This window comes from Trichosurus vulpecula, chromosome 2, assembly GCF_011100635.1.
Source record: "Trichosurus vulpecula isolate mTriVul1 chromosome 2, mTriVul1.pri, whole genome shotgun sequence".
NCBI classification, from domain to species: Eukaryota; Metazoa; Chordata; class Mammalia; order Diprotodontia; family Phalangeridae; genus Trichosurus; species Trichosurus vulpecula.
The window spans coordinates 420,472,607-420,495,579 of record NC_050574.1 but is presented as its reverse complement, the minus strand read 5'-3'; the positions used below and the strand labels follow the sequence as shown (position 1 = coordinate 420,495,579).

Genomic DNA, 22,973 nt, shown 5'->3' with positions numbered 1-22,973 from the left:
CGCTTCTCAGTGTACCCTTTTTAGACCTAAATGAATCTAGCATAAATGAATGAATGAATGAATAAACAAGAAAGAAGTTAAGGACCCAAAAAGAGCTTTAGAAAAATTATATAGGGGAACTTTTTGATGACTCTTTGATACTTATACATATATGACACTTTTATGAAAATTTACCATAGGTAAGTTATTAAAAAGCAGAAATAATAAACACATCATTTACTAACTTTATCATAATAAAAATTATAATCTTTGGAGAAACGATTTGAACTTAAATATAGTCTAAATAATTTAATCCTAAAGAATTGGTGGCTCAAGGAGCAAGTTACAGAAACAATAGATCATTTCATCAAAGAAGGCTACAATGAGACAACATCGCATAAATCTTGAAATGCAGCCATATCATTCTTAAGGGGGAAAATTAATATCTTTAAACATTTTAATCAGAAAAGAGAAAATAACAGATCAATGAATTAGGCATGCAACTTAAAGCCTAGAGAAATAAAAAATAAAAAACCTCTGACAAAAAAATATAAATTCTAAAAATCAAAGATAAGATTAATAAAATTAAAGAAAAAAGTGATGAATTGCTAAAAATTGATAAATAATTAATTAATTTGGGAAATAACTAATAAAATGGGTAAACTTGACTAGTGCGATTATTGAAAAAAATGAGAGGAAGACCAAATGATAAATATGAAAAATGAAAAAGGAGAATTCATAATATGCTTACAATATAAATACTAAAAGAAATTATTAGAAACTATTTTGCTTGATAACATTGATAAATCTAGATGAATTGGATGAATACATGCAAAAATAAATTATGCAAATGAACAGAAGAAGAAACAGCAAATTTGCATAGAATCTCAGGAAGAAAATTGAATAAGGCATAAATGAATTCTCAAAGCAGGGAAAAAATAACTATGAGATGGATTTACAAATAAACTCTATCAAAGATTAAAAGAAAGAATTAATTCTAATGTTACATAAGCTTTGTGTGAAAATGGAAAAAGAAGGGTTTCTTCCGAAGTTATTTTATGATACAAATATGGTCTTGATACCTAAACCATGGAGAGATAAAGCAGAGAAAGAAAATGATAGCTCAGTATACCTAATGAATATCTATGTAAAAATGCTAAATCAAATATTAGCAAAGTGGATGGAACAACATATAAAAATAATTGAACATAATAATCACATCGATTTATACCAAGAATGTAGGGTTTTTTCATATTAGGAAAACTATGAATGTTGTATATATATATATATATATATATATATATATATATATACACACATATATATACCATATTAATAACAAAATAATAAAAACTATATAATTACATTAATAGATATAGAAAAGACTTGATAAACACAACATCTGTTGCTGTTAGGAAAAACATTTTAAAAGCATAATAAAATGAACTTTTCTTAATAGGATAGATAGTATTGATCTAAAACCAGGAGTGAGCATTATATACAGTGGCAAATTACTAGAAGCCTTTCCAATAAAATTGGATAAAGCAAGGATGTCTATTACCATTACTACTATTTGATGTGGTTTTAGAAATGCTAGCCATATCAATAAATCAAGGAAAAGAAATTTAAGGAATAAAAACAGGCAAAGAGGAAATAATAATAATAATAATAATAATAATAATAATTGTTATTATTATTGTTGTAGATGTTGTAGTAGTCTCCTTAGGGACCATTAGAAATTTATCTAAAATTAATTAAAACAATAACTTTGGTAGAGTAGCAAGATATAAAATAAACTCATGATTATCATTAGCCTTTCTGCATATTTCCCAGAAAAACACTAAAAGAAATTTCATTTGAAAAAAATATAAAATGTATTGTGACCACTTACCAATACATAGAGAGGAATTACACGAATTCAACTACAAAATACTTTTTTACAGAAATAAAGACAGTCCTAAATACCTGAATTGACAATTTAGCCCTGCCAGTACAACAATAAAATTGGTATCACCTAAATTAATTTACCATTCCAGTCAGCCAACTAAAGAGTTACTTTACAGAGCCAGAAAAACAAGAAAACAAAAATTCTTCCACAGGAATAAAAGATCAGAATTTTCAATGGTAATAAAAAAAGAGAAAGAAAGAGGATTAGCATTATCAGATCTCAAAGTATACTTTAGATCAGTAATCATCAAAACTGTTAATTAAAAAATAGAAAGTTTGATCAGTGGGACAGATTAAGAGGGCAAGAAACAGAAGGAAATTAACATAATACTAACGTAGTTTTTTCGGTAAACCCAAAGATCCCAACATCTTCAAGAAAGACTCCTTATTTGGTAAAAAAAAAATATGGGGAGCACTCTCTTATTATTAATTATTTGGAGCATTTCTAAAATATTTTTGTTAGTAGCATGCTTTTCTAATTTTGATAATTATCTCTTCACGTCCTTTGGCCTCTCTATTTGGGAAATGGCTGATAATGATGTATGAATCTAATATAATTTTATTGTTCAGTAAGAAAGTATGAAGGGACAGATTTAGAAAAACCTGGGTGTTGGATGAATTGATACAGAATGAAGTGGAAAAATCAAGAGAAAAACTTATACAGTGACTATATCACAAAAGATGACAGCTTTGAGAGACTTAAGACTTCTGGTCAATGCAATGATGCGTCAAAACTGCAGAGGACCGGTAATGAAATCCGTTTGTCCTCTCTTGATAAAAGAGGTGATGCAATAGAGGTGAAGAATGAGCTATATACATTTGGGGCATGGCAAATATATGGATTTGCTTTGCTTAACTATGCTCAGTTACAAGAGTAGGTTTTTAAAATCGATAGAGAGAATTAGGGGAGGGAGGTAATGAAAGTTATATTTTTTAAATGGAGTGTCAATGAAGCATTAAAAAGAATGCACAGTTGGGGCAGCTAGGTGGCGTGGTGAATAGAGCACCAGCCCTGGAGTCAGGAGGACCTGAGTTCACATCTGGCCTTGGACACTTGACACACTTACTAGCTGTGTGACCTTGGGCAAGTCACTTAACACCAACTGCCCTGCCTTCCCCCCCTCCAAAAAAACAAAACAAAACAAAAAGAGCACATAAAATTGAATATAAGGAGATTCACACAGAACAAAAGACAATTGGAATAGCTTTGGAACTAAAGTTGCTATGCATCAGATCCTTAAAAAATTAAATGTAATACAGATTTGTCTTTTCGTGAACAACCTTCTTTATCTCTTCTTTGTAAATGGAAAAACTCCTATTGACTGGCATTTTTCAAGTTCAAAGGCAAAAAAATTAAATTATACCCTGATTCATTGAATATATTATCATTTATTCTTTCTGTCTTAACAAAGTTAAAACTTCTGATGCATTGGTTTTGAGCTCTGAATTCTAAGCAGTTTCTATGTTGTTGTCTTTGTAGGGTTTTGTCCCTTTTTTATGCTGTGACTCACACTCAGAATTACAAATTCCCAGTTGAAGTAATGTTGAATAGAAACAGTCCCCCTGTCCATCCCTCCTCACCCATCTGGGCAAATTAGTACTGCTTGGAGCCAAGTCCACTGCTACTCAAAGGGATGAGGTATCTTGGAGACTCTAGGCAAAAATGGGAGAGGCAGTGGAAGTGAGGGATTGAATCTGGGGGATTGAAAGGGAGGATCTCCATCCAACGTAGGGGAAGATAGGATCTCGCTGAAGAGCATCCTATGGAAGAAGTAGTGAGATGGGAACTGGGAAATGTAATGACAAAGGAGGGGTTGGTACCCATCTTCTATGAGAAAATATTGGACCTCTGTGGACAACATCCTGGCCTGGTGAAAGGAAAGTATTAACCTTTATGGTCAACTGGCACCCAGAAGGGGTGTAGGACATGGACTCAGAGGTGAGATGGCATAGCCATTGGGAAGGAGAGTGATTGTGGAGTGGCAGGGGTTACACATGGACTGCAGGATTTGAGGCACAGGGTAAGTTCTATCTGCTTGGTGGGGGTGTGTGATTGGAGTTTCTGCAGCAGGGAGGGTCCCAAGATGAGTCCCAAGTATAAGCCTGGGAGTCATTGTGAGTCTGATGGGGGAGGTGGGGAGAAGAAAGAGTGCAGAGAAAATTCTTTAAAGTCCCCCAGGGTTTATTAGAATAGGGAGTTAACCTTGTTAGTCGGTAATTGTTCTGTGGGTTCGGCTGTAATTGTCCTATATCAGATACACAGTTCCTTTTTGGAAGGGTTGGAGTAAAAATGGTCTGGAATGAGTGACCAATCTACTCTTTTCTTGGGGAGGTCCTTTCAAAACATTTACTGACCCGTCTATTTCTCTTTGAAATGTACCCACAGACACAACTGAATTCCCATCTAAAAAATTAAAAAGGTATGCTTTTCAGTGTGGTGTAGAGATTAAAAAGCTCCACTTTAGAAGTCATGGAAATGAAAGGTGAGTTTAATGAAGTTAATTGCTCAATTAGGTGGTGGGTGATTATTAGAACAGTGTTTCTCCTTTCAGCTGAAAATTTTGATACTGGCTGATTTACTGCTGCCCTGCTTTGCCATACACAAATTGGTTCAGCTATAAAATGTTGCAAATGTGTGGTGGAAAATTCAGTGCTTTTTTCAAGGCCTTAGATTTTTAAATACTTTGATAAGTCCCCTATTTGTTAATACTCTTCCCTTTTCAAATTACCTTCTATGTACTTGTCTCTTTGAGGGGGGGTATCCCTCCTCCACCCACCCACCAGTACAAGGTAAGCCCTTTGAGGGCAGGAGTCCAGCTGCTAATGTAGTGCCTTACAGAAATTGTAAGTGTCTCATAAATCTTTATTTACTTGACTTGATTAAAGAGGGGTTCTGTAAGAGCACAGGGTTTGGAGTCAGAAAGCTTTGTTTTGAATTCTTGCTTTCCTGCTTATTACTTTTGTGGTATTAGGCAGTTTATTTCTCTCTGTGCCTCTGTTTTCCTCTCTGTAAAATGAAGGGTTCAGACTCAATTACTTCTAAGGTTCCTTCCAGTTTTAAATAGTATGAGCCTCTAAAATTATTCAAATGATATGTGCATATTATATCACACATAAAATATGTGTTTTGTATGTATATATTAATATCATCTCCATCACTGAGCATATCTTTCACCTTCCCTACTCAGGAAGCCATCTATTATAATAAAGAATTTTTAAAAAGAGAAAGATTCTGTAATGATTCTGTCATTCATGTGTGGAGTGTCATGCTCACTATTACTACTTGATATAGATTGATTATAGCATTTGATAAATTCATCATGAGAGAATGATACCTTTTAGAAACCACCTTCCCAGAAGGGTAAAGAAAACTTTGTTGTAATTAATCTTTTATTTAAATTTTACTTTAGGGGAGCAGCCAAGATGGCAGAGTAAAAGCAGAAACTTGCTTGAGCTCTCCCCCAAATGCCTCCATATTAACGTAAAAAATGACTCTGAACAAATACTAGAGCTACAGAACCCACAAAATGACTGAGAGAAATAAGTCTGGAAGGATGCTGGGAATTTCTATAGCATGGCGCTGGGAGTGGAGCTCAGCCTAACATGGGCCTTGCCCATACAGACTAGGCCAGAGCAGACCAGGCGGAGCAGGCCTCAAGGCACTGAATCACTGGGAACTGTGGCAGTTTCGAGATTTCTCAACCCACAAATGCCAAAGATAACTTAGCAGGTCAGCGGGAAGACTCTGTTGGATGAAGAACACCGTCCAGCCCCAGCTCCGGGGCGGAGGTGGCTGCCCAGGGGCAGCAGCAGCAGTGGCTGCTTGCAGAGCTCCAGGCCCACAGACTGTGGGGGGAATCAAGCAGCTGATCAGAGTGGGAGTGCAGGGATCTCTTTGCTGGCACTGAGGCAGGATTATCCTGCTTTGCCCTGCTTGGATCTGGGTTGCAGTCCTGGGTGGCGGTCCTGGAGTGAGGAGGAGCTCTGGCCTGGTGGAGCTGGTGACAAATGTGGAGAGGGAGTCCTCCTCACAGTTCTAGGGTAGAGAAGAATGCTTGAGGTCACTCACAGACCAGAGCACAGGCCAGGAGAGGAGTAATAGCTCTCTTTGGATGATACCACCTCAGAAGAACTGAAAATTTACAAGCACCTAGAAGTAGGTCAGAAAATAGCTATGCAAAATCCCTGAAGCTTGGGACAGAGCACTCTCCACTCTGGAAGCAGAGTCATACCTTGACAAAGAGCTCAAAAGTCAAGTAATTGGCTGAGAAAATGTGCAGATCACATTAAAAAAACTCAGACTATAGAATCTTTGGTGACAAAGAAGATTGACACATACGACCAGAAGAGGACAACAAAGTCAAAGATTCTACATCAGATGCCTCCAAGGAAAATATGATTTGGTTACAGGCCATGGAAGAGGTCAAAAAGGATTTTGAAAATCAAGTAAGAGAAGTAGAAGAAAAATTAGGAAAAAAAATGAGAGGAATGCAAGAAAACCATGAAAAAAGGAGACCCTCAAAATACTGAAGAAAATAACACCTTAAAAATAGACTAACCCAAATTGCAAAAGAGATTCCAAAAAGCGAAGGAGGAGAAGAATACCTTAAAAAGAAGAATTGGCCAAATGGAAAAGGAGGCCCAAAAGCTCATTGAAGAAGATAATTCCTTAAAAATTAGAAGGGAGCAAATGGAAGCTAATGACTATGAGAAATCAAGAAATTATACAACAGAACCAAAATAATGACAAAATAGAAGACAATGTGAAATATCTCATTGGAAAAACCATTGACTTGGAAAATAGATCCAGGAGAGATAATTCCAACATTATTAGACTCCCAGAAAGCCATGATCAAAAAAAGAGCCTAAACATCATCTTTTAAGATATTGTCAAGGAAAACTGCCCTGATATTCTAGAACCAGAGGGTAAAATAGAAATGGAAAGAATCCACTGATCGCCTCTTGAAAAAGATCCCAAAAGGAGAACTCCTAGGAATATTGTTGCCACAGTTGTTTTATTTGCATTTCTCTAATTAATAGTGATTTAGAGCATTTTTTCATATGACTATAGATAGTTTTGATTTCATCTGAAAATTGTCTATTGATATCCTTTGACCATTTACCAATTGGGGAGTGACTTGTATTCTTATAAATTTGACTCAGTTCTCTATACGTTTTAGAGATGAGGCCTTTATCAGAGACCTGGCTGTAAAAATAATTTCCCAGCTTTCTGATTTCCTTCTAATCTTGGTTGCATTGGCTTTGTTTGTGCAAAAACATTTTAATTTAATGTGATCAAAATTATCATTTTGTATTTTGTATTTCGTAGTATTCTCTATCTCTTTGACGGTTATTTCTTCCCTTCTCTATCAATCTGACAGGCAAACTATTCCTTGCTTTCCTGATTTTCTTATGGTGTCACCCCTTATGTCTAGATCATGTACCCATTTTGCCCTTATCTTGGTACGGTGTAAGATGTTGGCCTATGCCTAGTTTCTGCCTTACCATTTGCCAGTTTTTCCATTTTTGTTAAATAATGAGTTCTTATCCCAGAAGCTGGGCTCTTTGGGTTTACCAAACAGTAGATTACTACAGTCATTGACTGCTTTGTTTTGTGTGCCTAACCTATTCCACTAATCTACCCCTCTATTTCTTAGCCAGTACCAAGTGGTTTTGATGATTGCTGCTTGATGATACAATTTAATATCTGGTACAGCGAGGCTACCTTCCCTTGCATTTCTTTTCATTAATATTACTCTTGACATTCTGGACTTTTTGTTCTTCCAGATGAATTTTGTTATTTTTCCTAGCTCTATGAAATAATTTTTGGTAATTTGATTGCTGTGGAACTGAACAGTAAATTAATTTAAGTAGAATTATGGATTTTGTCTATTTTCAATGGATAGTTATTTTATTTCCCATCCCTCCTATTGATAAAAAAAGATTTAAAAAATTCTCTTATAATAGGTAAGCATAATCAGATAAAAAAAAGTCCAATCCTGCATTTTGTAGCTGTCAATTCTCTGTCAAGAGATGGGTAGAATGTTTCATCATTGATCCTTTGAAGATGTGGTTGGCCATTGAAATGATCAGAATCCTCAAGTCTTTTTGTTGTGTGACAGTGTTGTTAATTAATATATAAATTGTTTGGCTGTATCTGTTTCAGTCTTCCCAGGTTTATCTGAAACCATCCTTTTAATTATCATTTCTTACAGCACAATAGTTTCCCTTTACACTTAGGTACCATAATTCAGCAGTTCCCTGATTAAGCTGTTCCCCTAAGTTTCCAGTTAAGCTGATTCTTGAACCCCTGCTATGTCTATGCGTGTGTGGGGGGGTGGGGTGGGGTTGGAATAGCAGTGGTGGGATTCAGCCCATTTGCACTGGTTCAGTAGAACCAATACCTAATTTTAGGTTGAGTTCGGATGAATGGGTTGTTAGTGGGGCGGTGGGCAGCACTTCTGCTCGGTTCCATGGAGGACTGCTTATTAATTCATTTGAATCCCACCACTGGAGGATAGAGTGGGAGCAGAACCTGAATGAAAGGCAGTCTAGTATGGTTGAGAGAGCCCTGGTTTGGAGTCAGAGGATTAAACACTCAGCGTCTCTCCTGTGTCTGTTTCTACCACTATTGCTAACTATTTCTTTATTGATGGACCTATCATCCCAATATTAGTGAAAGACCAGCGATGACAGTCAGGATCAGCATGATGAGAAGAGACACCTTTTTAATATACCTGGGGCAGTTAGGTGATGGAGTGGTTAAAACCCTGGGCCTCGAGTCAGGAAGATTTGAGTTCAAATCCAGCTTCAGACACTAGCTAGCTGTGTTATCCTGGGCGAGTCACTTAACTGCTGCCTGCCTCAGTTTCTTCACCTTTAAAGTGGGGGCAATAATAACCCTACTTCTCAGGGTTGTTGTGAGGATTAAATGAGATAATATTTGTAAAGCACTTTGCAAACCCCAAAGTATCATATAAATATTAGCTATTATGATTATTACACCATTTAAAAAATTTTGCATGAGCAAGCAGCTCTTTTCTTGGTGAAATAACAGAAAATCATGGCATAACAGTGGTGTTGGGGAACAGAGAATTATCTAATTCCCAGCTTTTCGATTTGTTCTGAGAGAGGGCAGCCGTCTATGCCACCCAATATGAGTCACTTTGGATTGAAGTCTAATGGTGGGATGACTTGTTGTGGGATTTTATTTTATGTCTTTATAGATTGTTAATAAGCAATACAAAGACTTGATACAGACATAGTCACACGCAGTCATGATTAAAGAGGTTTTGTGTATTGTAGGCACAATTTATCTTTGTCCTTGAAATGTTGCATTCTAATTCAGGGTCACGAAATCCCATGTAGTCTTGTGTTCCCTCTGGAAAAGTATACAGTGATTTCCTAAATCCAGCTCTCACATCAAATATAGGAGGGAGAGGGAGTCCCACGTAATATGAATGGCGTGTCCAGAATGGCACTAGGAAGGGCAGAAAAGGGTCGTAACAAGGGATATTGCCAGAGCCCCTGGCACGGTGTTCTGAAGACCATCTCAGAAGGAAGGAGTCTGGATATGGACTTGCAAGAGGCCGCCCCCAATGCTTGGTGCGCAGTTACATCACGCTCTCGCTGGGACGCAGGTCAGTCTTTTCTGTGTACACAAGGGAAGCTCGGATGTTTTATAGGGAGAAATAAGACCCCTTGGTTTGCCACCTCTGGTGTTGCAGGCTGGGAGTTGTTTGTCATCTAGGAAATGTCTGCCCTGAAGGTTTCAGGCTTGGAAGAAACCGGACATGGGAGATTGCAGAGAAAGGGCAGAGCAAGAAGGGAGCGGGTAGCGGGGAGGAGGAGAAGGCACGGCCAAATCACGGATGGCCTGTAGATCCGGAATCCTAAAATTGGACCCTGGCAGTCTGGGTTAGTCACTTAGCCCCTGTGTGTCTGAGTTTGTTCATCTGTAAAATGCGGGCGATAATAGCACCTACCTACCAAACTATGAAATAGGTTCTCAAAATAGTGTTTTCGAATGCATGCGGTAGAATTCATACTGCTAAAAAGGACACCAAATATATTGAAATGCAGTTATCAAAGTATTTTTTTAAACAAGCTCATAGACCTGAAGTTAAAGAGAATTGAATATGGTTGCAATTTAGGACCGAAATGACTTAGCTCTCCTGTTCTGTGTTTTGTATTTGATTAGTTCTATTTAAGAAGGACTTGGGGAGTGATGCAGCTGTGTTTGTTAGCAGCAGTTGACTTGGACACGGAAAGGGTTGGGGCGGGAAGGAAGTAAATCCTTAGACGCTTGGCTGCACACCACGGCTGTTTTCAAAAATGTATTTCAAAAAATCTTCAGTGCTTCCTCCAAGTTTGTAGGGATGTTCTTTAAGTTATCTGTTCCCACTAGTGTTTCCCTGGTGCAGACCCTCACTACCATCCTGCTGAATTATTAAATAATGCTTCTCAATGTTTTCCCTCCTCCACCTTCTCTATCGTCCACTCTGGTGTAACCCTGAGTTCAGATGTGACCTCAGACACTTACTAGCTGTGTGACCTTGGGCAAGTCACTTAACTCTGCTAGCCTCGGTTTCCTCATCTGTAAAATGATCCGGAGAAGGAAATGGCAAACCACTCCAGTATCTTTGCTAAGAAAACTCCATGAACAGTATGATCCACAGGGTTCATGAGTAGTTGGACGTGACCGAACAATATGTGTATGTGTATGTGTGTGTATACGTTTCATCAGGCATCCAGGCTTGAATTCAGGAAGAAGTGAGTTCAAACATGGCCTTGGACACTCACTGGCTGTGTGGCCCTGGGAAAATCACTTAAACTCTGTTGGCCTCAGGTTCCTTATCTGTATGGGGATGATAATTATAGCACCTACCTCGCAGGGTTGTTGAGATCAAAATGAGAAAAGATTTGTAAAAATCTTAGAACGGCGCTTGGCACATTGTCTATGTTATTTAAATGCTTATTCCTTTCCCTTCCTGTTTTTAAAGACAGTGTTCTAAAGAAGATACAGGTTCCAGTCCTCTTTTGGTGACACTAGCTGTAACACCTTTGGCAAGTCACAGTCTCTCTGAGCCCACAGGTTTAGCTTAAGTTATGAATCTGACGATTAAAAGCTCGTATCGAATGGGGCTGAATTCTCTCCTTCCCTCCTCCCCTGGAAAGAAGTCACGTTTCACAGCCATATTTTCTGTCTCTTATCAAGCGGCTCTAGGATAAGCCTTCATTTAAGTAGGGAGGATTGCAGTGTGTTTTTTGAATCGCCGGGGCCTATCACTGCGTCTGGTCAAGGGACCTGTGGTCGGACTGAGTGAGGGTTCACAGCTGACACAGAGGGTGAAGAGAATCCCCAGAGAGCCAGATTTCATTCTGTTGAGGTTTAGCTCCAAGCACTTAATGTAATTAAGCCAGGCATCAGCACTATTAATATAAAAACTCTGTCTGCTGGTACTGAATTAGGTTGACAATCCACGCCAGGAAATTGGACTCTTCAAACACCATTTCATGTACTAAAGATGTTTATCGGGACCTGCACCCCTCACTTAACTAATCAGATTAGGCAGTGGGAGGAAAGCCTGAACAACACCAAAATAATCTTTTTAAGCCCATTAACCCCTTACTCCCCACCCCCACCTCCACTTTGATCATTAGCTGCCCTTCGATCTTTAGCTGCTACCCTGGTAAGGTTCATAGACAGTATGTTTGTGAAGCCCCCAGGTGGTGAGCCCCTAGGAGCAGAGGGGCGTCCTGTCTGCCTAAGGATGGAGGAAAATAAGCAAGGGTCAGAAAGGGAGCAGGCTGAAACTTTGATCCTCAGTGGGATTGGTCCCCTCAGTGACCACTGCATTTCTAGACTGGGTGAGACAGGGAGACTCAATTTCCAAATATGTGTGTGAATACATTCATGCATATATATATTTTATATGTATCCAAGACACATACACACGAAATCACACACACGTATATGCCACACACATATATCCATGACACATACTTCATACATGTATGTACATATATTATATTGTGTATATATTTCTATTTCTACATAAACATGTATTTATACCTATCTATAGTGTATAGCATATGTGCGTGTATGTGTGTGTGTGTGTGTGTGTGTGTGTGTGTGTGTGTGTGTGAGTAAGTACAGAGGCAGCTAGGTATTGCAGTGGAAGAATACCTGCCTGGAGTCAGGAAGACTCATCTTCTTGAGCTCAAATCTGGCCTCAGATACGGCCTAGCTATGTGACCTTGGGCACGTTTGCCTATTTCCTCATCTGTAAAATGAACTGGATAAAGAAATGGCAAATGACTCCAGTATCTTTGCCAAGAAAACCCAAATGGGGTCACGGAGAGTCAGACGTGATTGAATAATAACAACAGTGCATATATATATATATATATATATATATATATATAGCATGTAATATATATGCATGTATTTATGATATACATGCGTGTGTGCATGGGGTTTTCCTGGTAAACATGCTGCAGCCATTTACCATTTCCTCCTCCGTGAATCACTTTTTGTCAGAAGTCTCCATTATAACCTGTCTATCTTGGATAACCCTCCACAGCATAGCTCTTGGTTTTGTTGAGCTATGCCAGCTCCTTGTCACAAGGCAGTGATCCAGAGTTCAGATATATACATATATGTACATATGCATGCACATACACACATACACATATAAATATATACATACATGCAAATGTACGAGAGAGAGAGACAGAGAGAGAGAGAGAGAGAGAGAGAGAGAGAGATGAGTGTCAAACATCCAAGGATCTTGGATTTTGAAATGAAAGTTCTTCAAAGGTCATTCAGTCCAAACCCCTTCATTTTGCAGAGAAAATCAAGGCCTAGAGAGGTCAAAGAATTAACTTAGCTCACGGATTATCAGCGACACCTCTGAAATTTGAACCCAGGTCCTCTGACTACAAAGCTATCCAATGTTTCCACTGGACAGAAGGGAAACATGTTGAGGCAAGCAAGTGCGTTATTTATTAAGAGTGTTTTAAAGGGCCAGTAGGTGGCACAGTGAGTAGAACATCAGCCCTGGAGTCAGGAGGACCTGAGTTCAAATGCGGCCTCAGACACTTGATACACTTACTAGCTGTGTGACCTTGGGCAAGTCACTTAACCCTAATTGCCTTGCCTTTCCCCCTCCAAAAAAAAGAGAGTGCTTTATGCTTATCCTAGGGCTTTGAACCACAAAGGCTTTCATGTATTGGGGGATTATGATGGCGCTGTCAAACTCAAACATAGCGTATGATGTCATTAAACATTTCCTCCATGTTTATACAGATTTTGTGTCTGATTGGTCTCCCATGCATGATGCTGCTGTTAATGGACGTCTCCTTTCTCTAAGGATGCTCATCAGTCAGGTAGCTTTTAAACTAATATTGTTAATATTAATTACTAAATTAATGTGTTATGGTTAAGGTTAAAATTAATTTTTATATTATCAGTATATATTGATTATTAATACAATGAATATGATTACACTATGTTAATTGATATAATTAATATAAATAAGGAATACACTTGTCACTTTCGGGCCCTCGCTCCAAGGTCACCTTTCCATATCTCCTGCAGAACGGGGATACTAACATCCCTTCCCACCCTTCCTTAGCTGAGAGGAATACTAGGAGAGTTAATCACTACAGATATATCTTGCTTTATGTAAGAGGGAAGTCAATAATAACTGACATTTGTACAAACATTTCCAAAACATTTTACGTCTCATTTGGTCCTCACAGTCCTGGGAGATTAGTGTTGCAACACGTATCATCCCTGTTTTACTTATAATAAAGGAAGAGAACCTGAGGGAAGTTAAGTAACTTAAGATCTTAAGATCAGTTTGACAAGTATTAAGTGTCTGCCATGTGTAAATAGTTAGATTTGGTTTTGCTTGGATTTGTGCTGGGCAGCTAGGCGGTGCAATGGATAGTACACCGTACTGGGAATTAGGAAGACTCATTTGCATGAGTTCAAATCTGGCTTCAGACGCTTAGTTGTGTGACCTTGGGCAAGTCACTTAACCCCATTTCCCTCAGTTCCCTCTTCTATAAAATGAGCTTGAAAAGGACACATCAAACCACTCCAGTATCTTTGCCAAGAAAACCCCAAATGGGGTCACAAAGAGGAGGACATAATTTAACGACAACAAGAAGGATAAATTGGAGATAATCAATGGAGCGAAGGCGCTAGCATTAAAGATGATCAGAAGTTAGGATTTTAGCTGAAACTTGAAGGAAGCCAAGGCTTCCTCGAGATAGAGGAGAGGAGATGAAGAGAGAGGTTTCCAGGTGTGGGAGACAGCCGGTAAAAATGTGTGGAATTGGGAGTTGGTGTATTGTATTGAAGAAGAGTTGAGGGGGGTAGTATATTCCAAGCATGGACTGGAGAGGGAGTGCTGTGTGTGCATAAAAGAGACAAGGACAGTCTGGCTGGAAGACAGAGTGTGGGAGGGAGAGTGTTGTGCAGTGAGGTTGGAAAGATGGGTGTGATCAGAGGCTTTAAAAATCAAGCCGAGGAGTTCATGTTCATACCGCAAAGCAATAGGGAGTCACTGCCGTTGATTGAGTAGGGGAGTGACATAATCAGATCTGTGCTTACAAAAAATCACATTCATGGCAGTGGGAAGAATGAACCGAAGTGTGGGGAGACCAATTAGGTAGGCCGTTGAATGATTTGAGTGAGACATGATAAAGGCCTGAAGTAAGGATCGGATCATTGATTTAGAACCGGAAGGGATGTCATAGGCTATCTAGTTAACCTCACTCATTTTACAGAGGAAGAAACTGAGGCCCAGAGATCCAAAATAGCTTGCCCAAGGTCACACAAGTAACATGAGTCAGAATTTGAACCCAGCTCCTCAGACACTAGAGACAAGTGGCTAATAAGTATCTGCGGCAGATTGTCATTTTTCCTACTTTATTATGTAGCCTCTTTGGAAAATACTAATCTACTTTGAATTTTTATAAGGTGAATCATATTTCCTCCTTGGCTTACTTTATAATTTCAACTATTTGGACCAGGAGGCATTTCAGAGCAGTCTCATATGGGAGTAAAATATTCGTATGTGACTCTTATGGAGGGGAAAAAATGAGCCCTGTGTAATATGTGGTCTTGTCAGCGAAGTCGAGACTTATCTACAAGTTAGTAGGTGTTTTGTCTTCAGCTGACGGTATAGAAAAGATCATTCAGACTTCACGATTTTGAATTTGGGATAAGTAGAGATTGGCATTAGGATGAAACCAGTTTAAATTTCTGTTCAAAATTCTGTTCAAACTATTCTGTTCTTCTGGTAAAGAGAATACTGGTAAAGAAAACTACTAGCCAGTTTAATTTCATTTTCAGTAAATGAATGTAATAAGCACAAAATAATAAGCAAAATATTAATAGAGTTAACTAAAGATCATCATTCACTGCAATCAGATCTTATTAATAACAGCGATGTAAGGAGATTTCAACATAATGTCACTAAGAAAAAATAGAAAAGTCATGTGATTACCTCACTAGACTATTGACAAAACCTATCATCAATTATGATAAAAATATTAAGAAGAGTATGTGTAGAGGATTTTTGTTTTTTAATACAATAAAAGGCATCCATCTGAAACTAAGAGCATATGTTATGGGCAATGGAGAAGAACTAAAAGCTGTCCCACTAAAACCAAGTTCAGAACAATGGTGCCCATTTTCACTACTTCTATTCGACGTTACTTTGTTATTTTTGTCTAGTCATGTCTGACCTTTGTGACCCCATTTGGGGTTTTCTTGGCAAAGATGCTGGAGTGGTTTGCCATTTCCTTCTCCAGTTCATTTTACAGATAAAGAACTGAGGCAAACAAGGTTAAATAACTTGCCCATGGTCAGACAGCTAGTATGTGATCTGCACTCAGGAAGATAAGTCTTCCTGACTCCAGATCCAGCACTCTTTTCACTGTGCCACCCAACTGCCCTTGATACGTTAGAAAAGTATTATATTAGAAAATTGCAGTAAGCCATGATGAGGAATTAGAGGGATTAACAGTGGAAATGCAGAGAGCACAGCATCATTATTTGTAGATGACTACACTGTATATCTAGAAAATACAAGAGACAAATATGTATTGAGAAAATAAAATTAACAGTGTTGAAGGTCATAAGATTATGCAATCACTTATATCCTTGTGTACTACTGATAAAGTACAGAATATGTATTTAAGGCATAAATCTTATTTACAACAACAACAAAATTAGGAAATTGATTAGCTTAATTATTCAGGTGGCATTTACAAAGATAACTTTGAAACATTATTGACAGAAATAAAAAAGCTGAACAATTAGAGAGATAGCCAATTTCCGTAGATGGGTTCGATTAACCAAAAAAAGGTATTTGCTAAATTAATTTATAGATTTAATAGAATACAAATAAACGTACCAAAGGGCTTATTATTATTTCATTTAGTATGTAGAAGATGACCTTATAGCCCAATACTCTTATTCAATTACAAAAATACAATTTTTTCTACCTGCTTAGAAAGGAGTAGTAACAGGATATCGATTCATCCTCAGACGGTTTCTATAAAAACCTTAACAATAACAAAAAAGATGAGAAAGGTGATAATAATAATAACAATAAATAATAGTAATGCCATTTATGTAGTCCTTTAACATTTGAAAGGCACTTTTGTACATATTACATTTGATTACATAATCACATTTGACCTGTACTTGTAAAAAACCATATGATTTATTGCCAGTTCAGGTTAGGAAACAGGGTCAGAGAAATTAAGTCACATGCCCATGGTCAGAGAAATGGTTAGCCTCAGAGGGATAATTTGCATCCAGATCTTCCTGATTCCAAATCCAGCACTTTCCACCATACTGTAAGGGTTTGGGGGTGGGGGTGGGGGAAGTTCAGTCTCTGAAACAATAAACTAAACAACTCTTGGGATGTCAACTACAGATCTGACAAACATTAACAAAAATGAGAAGATTTAACTCATTGCTGATGACATTACAAATTGGTGAGAACTCTTCCTTAGGATGATTCTCTTAGACTGTATTTCCCATGGTGGGATTATTGAGTCAAAAAGCATGCTACAAGAGCAATGCAAATAACCACATCCTTTGACCCAGAAATCTCACTATGGGGAATGTGTCCTAAGAGAATTATCACTAATAAATAAGAACCATCTGTACGAGTTATTTATAGCTATATTATTTGTTAAAAAAAAACTGGAAACATCCAAATGTCTGACTGTAGGAAACTTAGAAAAGAAAATTGTGGCATGTCTGTGTAATGGTATAGCAGAAAGAGATTTAAAATACATATATATATATATTATTGTTATTATATTATGGTATTATAAAGAAACGGTGTCAACCTCTATATCAAATTGCTTGCCTTCTCAGTGAGAGTAGGTGGGGAGGGAGGAAGGCTGAGAATTTGGAGCTCAAAATTTTAAGAACGAATGTTAAAAATTGTTTTTACATGTAACACAGGCAATGGGGTATAGAAATCTCTCTTACCCTATAGGAAAATAGAAGGGGAAAGGGATAAGAGAAGGGGGTGGTGATAGAAGGGAGAGCAGAATGGGGGAAGGGTTAATCAGAAGCAAAAGACTTTTGAGGAGGGACAGGGTGAAAGGAGAGAGAGAGAGGGAGACAGAGAGAGAGAGAGAAAGAGAGAGAGAGAGAGAGAGAGAGAGAGAGAGAGAGAGAGAGAGAGAGAGAGAGAAACAGAGAGACAGAGAGAGACAGAGAGAGAATAAAATAAACGGATGGAAGCGATAGGATGGAAGGAAATACAGTTAACAATAGTAACTGTGTGAAAAAAGTTTTTGAGGCAAGCTTCTCTGATAAAGGTTTAATTTCTCTAACATGTGGAGAACTGTGTCAAATTTAAAAAAAATAAGAGCCATTCCCCAATTGATAAATGATCAAAAGATATAATCAGTCTTCAGATGAAGTAATTAAAGCTACCTATGCCTTATGAAAAAATATTCAAATTCATTCTTGATTGGAGAAATTCAAGTTAAAAAATAGTGAGGTACTACCTCATACCTGTTAGATTAGATGATAGGACAGGAAAGGTAATTGACCAAATGTTGGAGGGGATGTGGGAAAAAATGAGACATTAATGTACTGTTGTTGGAGTTGTGAAATTGTGAAATTTACAGCAGCTCTTTTCTGGGGGTAAAGAATTCGAAATTGAGGGGATGCCCATCACTTGGGGAATGGCTGAACGATTGTGTAATTGTGATGGAATCCTATTGTACTATAAGAAATGATGATCAGGATGCTCTCAGAAAAACCTAGAAAGACTTACATGGGTTGAGGCAAAATGAAATGTACTGGGAACAAAGTGACAGCATTGTAGGATGATCAGCAGTGAATGACTTAGACAACTCTGAAGGATTTAGGATGAAAAATGATAGACATCCCCAGAGAAAGAGCTGTTGGTGTCTGAATACAGATTGAAGCAACTTTTTTTCTTCACTTCACTTTTCTTGAGTTTTATTTTATCTGTGTTTTCTTTTGCAACGTGACTCTTATGGATATGTTTTGCATGACTCCACATATATGATCTGTATGGAATTGTTTGCCTTCTCAATGAGGGGTGGGGGTGGGGAGAGAGGAAGGGAGAGAATTTGGAGTTCAAATTTTTAAAAACAAATGTTAAAAATTTTTCTTTACATGTAACTGGGGAAAAATTAAATACTAAATAAAAATGGTGTCTTAATGATTCATGGATTTAGAAAAGAAGGGCCTTTAAAGGCCATCTAGTCCAAACCCTTCATTTTGCATAGGAGAAAACTGAGTCTTAGGCATGTAGCCATGGGAATATCAGAGATTTGAACCCAGTTCCTCTTGTACTGAAGGCTTTTTGAGGTATTGCCCTTTGTTCTTTTTAGCAGCCTTATTCTCTTGATCATGCTTCAACTACTATGTAGTTGACTCCCAAATATTTGTATCTAGCTCTGACTTCTGTTCTTGAGACTCAAGCAATAAATCAATGAGCATTTATTAAAAGCTTACTACGTGCCAGGCACTTTGCCAAATTTCCAGCTATGCAAAGAACACATTCATGTGGATATCCTACCATTGTCTTAAACTCAGAATGTTTAAAATCATTTAAAAAAGTTTGAAACTTTTCCCCCTCTGTACATGTAATTTATCTTTATTTTTCCTAAGGCTATCAGGGGAAATGCTTCTGCAAAGATCGATATTAAAAGGATACTTTTGATAGTCAAAAAAACTCTAAAACTTTCTCCCTGAATCTGTGCTTCCTTCTACTTTAACTAGTTCATCCAGTCACCCACGTTTGAAATCTCTTGTACCCCTAATTTCTCATCTTTAGTTATCCGATCCTATCTTTGATATATTCCTCCCCACCCCCTCCCCCGACCATTTCCATTTTTACCAGCCTAGGATACAAAGCTAGTAAATGTCATACATAGGACTTGAACCTAGGTCTCCTGGCTCCCAGCTACACTGTGAGATTACACACACTGCAAATGAGGGACAGGCCTTCAGTGACATCAGGTGGAAGTCTTCCTTCCTCTTTCCTTCCTTCCTTCCTTCCTTCCTTCCTTCCTTCCTTCCTTCCTTCCTTCCTTCCTTCCTTCCATCTTTATACCACTGCCCTGTAATCTCCCTTATGCATATCACTGTGTAACTCTTTCTAAATAATCTTTTTTGTTCCGATACCTACCAGCTGAAGTTCAGACTCCTTTGCCTAGCGTTCAAGGACTTTAACAATCTGGTGCTTCCCTACATTTTCTGCCGTTGTTCATATTACTCCCCTCTACATACTGTTCTCCAGACAAGCTGAACTGCTTTCAATGAACCAATCATTAAACATTTATTAAGCACCTGCTGTGTGCCAGGCATGTGCTAAGGGCTAAGGAAAGAAATGAGACAAATGACAGTCTTTGCCCTCTGTACTTTACATCCTTTACTCTGGATATTTTATACTTCCCCTCTTTATCTGTTGAAGCCTAATTCAAATGTCGCCTCCTCTATGCAGGCATTCCTGATTTCCCTTATTTACAACAAATCTTTCTCCTCATACAGCTCCCTGCCTTATCTTAAAAGCTGTAACAGAGCATTCCATACATTAAGCATTTAATAAATGGGCATCTAGGTGGCACAGTTGATAGAGAGCTGGGTCTGGAGTCAGGAAAACCTGAATTCAATTTTGACCTCAGACACTTAACTGGCTGTGTGACCCTGGGCAAGTAACGTAACCCTGTTTGCCTCAGGTGGAGCTGGAGAAGGAAATGGCGAACCACTTCAGTATCTTTGCCAAGACAACCCCAAACGGGGTCAGCCACATCTGAAACAACGAATGACAACAAAATGTTGAAATGCTTTGAACATAATAATGTTATCAAAAATATTTGTTGAATTGAACTGAATTAATCATTTTAGATTAGAGGTCCATGGACTTGAAAGAAATATGATGATAACTATTTCAATATAACTGGTTCCCTTTGTAGTCTTATATATTTTATTTTATGGACTTAAAAACATTATTCTGAGACGGGGTCCGTAGACGTCACCAGACTGACCACTGAAGGGGTCCCTAAAACAAAAAGTAGTTAAGAATCCTTGTTTTAGAGCAAGCTACTGGAATAAAGGAATGAGTAGAAACAAATCCGTCCCTTTTATGCCATCATTAGCTCATTACCTCAGGTCAGGGTCAAAACAAAGTTTGTTGGCAATTTGTCCTCAATATTCCGACTTGCTTGGCCCTGGGTTACTTAACCTTCAACTTTTTTCTCTAACCCTGATCAATATACCTTGTTGAGGCCATCCAAGTTAATTATAGGGAAGGTTTAATTTGTCTTTTCAACCCCTCTCTTCTCAGAAATCCTGCTTCCTTTCTCTGCACTAGGCCAAGGAGCAAAGATGAAGGAGCAGGTATATGTGGTGTCTTGTCACTAAGCTTGTAAAGTCCTCTGCGTCGTCCTTCTTTTTCTTTCCCCCCCTTTTGGAACAGGATATTTATCTCTACTATTTCCTTTTTAATTTTTCCTTTGCCATTTTCACTTCTCTGTGGATAGCCAAGAGGCATCTTGGTGTGAGGAAGTGCTGGGTTAATTCCTGACTCTGACACATACTGGCTGTGTGACCTTGGAAGGGTCACTCTCGGTGTCTCCTGGCAATTCTCCAAGCTTATAAATTGTAAAATAATTCATGAGTTTCCTCACCAGAAGCTCCTACTAGTTACATCACAGATCCATTGCTAAATAATCTTCTATTGATGGAGACAGTTTCCTCACTGGAGAAGATAGAGGGATTGGTGGAGAGTGCTTTGCTGTTGTTTCAGTAGTGTCTCACTCTTTGTGGGGTTTTCGTGGCAAGGACACTGGAGTGGTTTGCCATTTCCTTCTCTAGCTCATTTTATAGATGAGAAAACTGAGGCAAACAGGGTTAAGTGACTTGTCTAGGGTCACACGGCTAGTTTCTCAGGCCGGATCTTCTTTACTCCAGGCTCAGCACTCTATGCACTGTGCCACCTAGCTGTCCCTAAGATTGCGTAAGGAGTAAGGATCAGAAATAGAATCTGAGCCCAGCTCCTATGAATACGGAAGTCAAGGCTTTTTTTTTTCCAAAGGAAGATGCCAAGCTTTTGTCCTTTGAGGCGCATACATTCTAGTAGGAGGTAGAAGCCAGGCATGCCTTGTAGTACAAGCTACTCAAAGAATATTGTGTTATAACAAAATGCCACGGAATGGTCAAATGGACATATCTTTTTGGAGGCATCTGGAAACGACTCATGAAGAGACCAGCACTTGACATGGACTCTGGAGGATGGATGGAGTTTTGCTTGGTTAACATAGACGGGGAGGGCATTCCAATTGGAGCAGATCTGTAAACAATTCATTAATTAAATTAAATTCATTTGGGGAAAAAACTGTGAGTTCAAGGAATCCTGGGGGGAGTCTTTTTGTAACATGTAATAATTTGTTTTTAACTTTGAATTTTCATAAACTATGCACATAGATAAAGCCCATCTGTATTTTTTTTCCCCTGGGGAAAAAAAAGCCAGCCGTGGCAGAAGTAGTAAGAAGTATCAGGGGAGCCAATAAATAATTCTTGCTTAGGAACATTCCTCCTTAATCTTAAAATCTGCTCCATCAAGGAGAGAAAAAAGAGTTATAATTGTGCTGCAAATGTCCACAGCATAGCAGAGAAGTTTAGAAAGTAGCTGATCCCATATCCTGCAGAGGCCTATGGCGTACCCATCCAAGAACAAAAGGCCATACTCATGATTCAGGTTAAGGTCAGTTGGTCAGTCAGCCTTTGAGGGATGTTCATTGTGTACCAGATGAGATGAAGTTTTTAAGGAAAGGAGAAGACACAGCCCCTGCCCATAACAAACTGTGAACTACAAATGGAGGTATAATGGCAGCCAGTGGGTTTTTCCTAGACTCTTCTTCCAGTATCACCCTTAAAAGTCCATAGATTTGAGCCCCCTTTGGGTCCCACAGCTAGTTCATGTCTAGAATACCAGCTGCCTCCTAGTCTGGGTAGTTTTCCAACCAGAAATGGGAAACAGAGAATGCAGAATTATTTTGGATTAACTCTTGTAAATGCTCCCCAAAATGAAAAAGACAAGGGATTGTGCCGGACATACTATCTGAGGCTCATTGAAATGGATGTGAAAAGTATTTTAATTTTTCTGGGAAGAAAGATCAAGATAGAGTCACTAATCAGAGAAACCATGTGGTTAAAGTTGCCTCAAGAATATTTCTAAAAATTGGAGGGGGGGGCGGAGCCAAGATGGCAGAGTAAAAGAAGGGAACTGACTGAGCTCTGCCTCCAAACCCCTTGAAATACCTGTAAAAAATGACTTTAAACAAATTCTAGAGCAGCAGAAGCCACAAAATGAGAGAGCGAAGCAGATTTCTAGCCCAAGACAATCTGGAAGGTCGACAGGAAGGGTCTATAGCACCGTGCTTAGAACAGCTTGGGCCTGGGCACTGAATTACTGGCAGCTGCTCTGATTTCCAGACTTCTCAACCCACAAATGGTCAAA

At 38.5% G+C, this 22,973-nt stretch overlaps 1 protein-coding gene across 3 annotated transcripts in view; it reads left to right on the top strand.

Annotated features, from left to right (window-relative positions):
* ASB9 (ankyrin repeat and SOCS box containing 9) overlaps positions 1 to 22,973 on the top strand; it is a 56,154-nt gene that overhangs the window by 12,269 nt on the left and 20,912 nt on the right. For all 3 annotated transcript variants that reach the window (XM_036742863.1, XM_036742860.1, XM_036742861.1), the window contains exon 2: positions 13,238 to 13,317. In XM_036742863.1, coding sequence (XP_036598758.1) covers positions 13,238 to 13,317 — 80 coding nt within the window. The remainder of the gene's footprint in view (positions 1 to 13,237; positions 13,318 to 22,973) is intronic.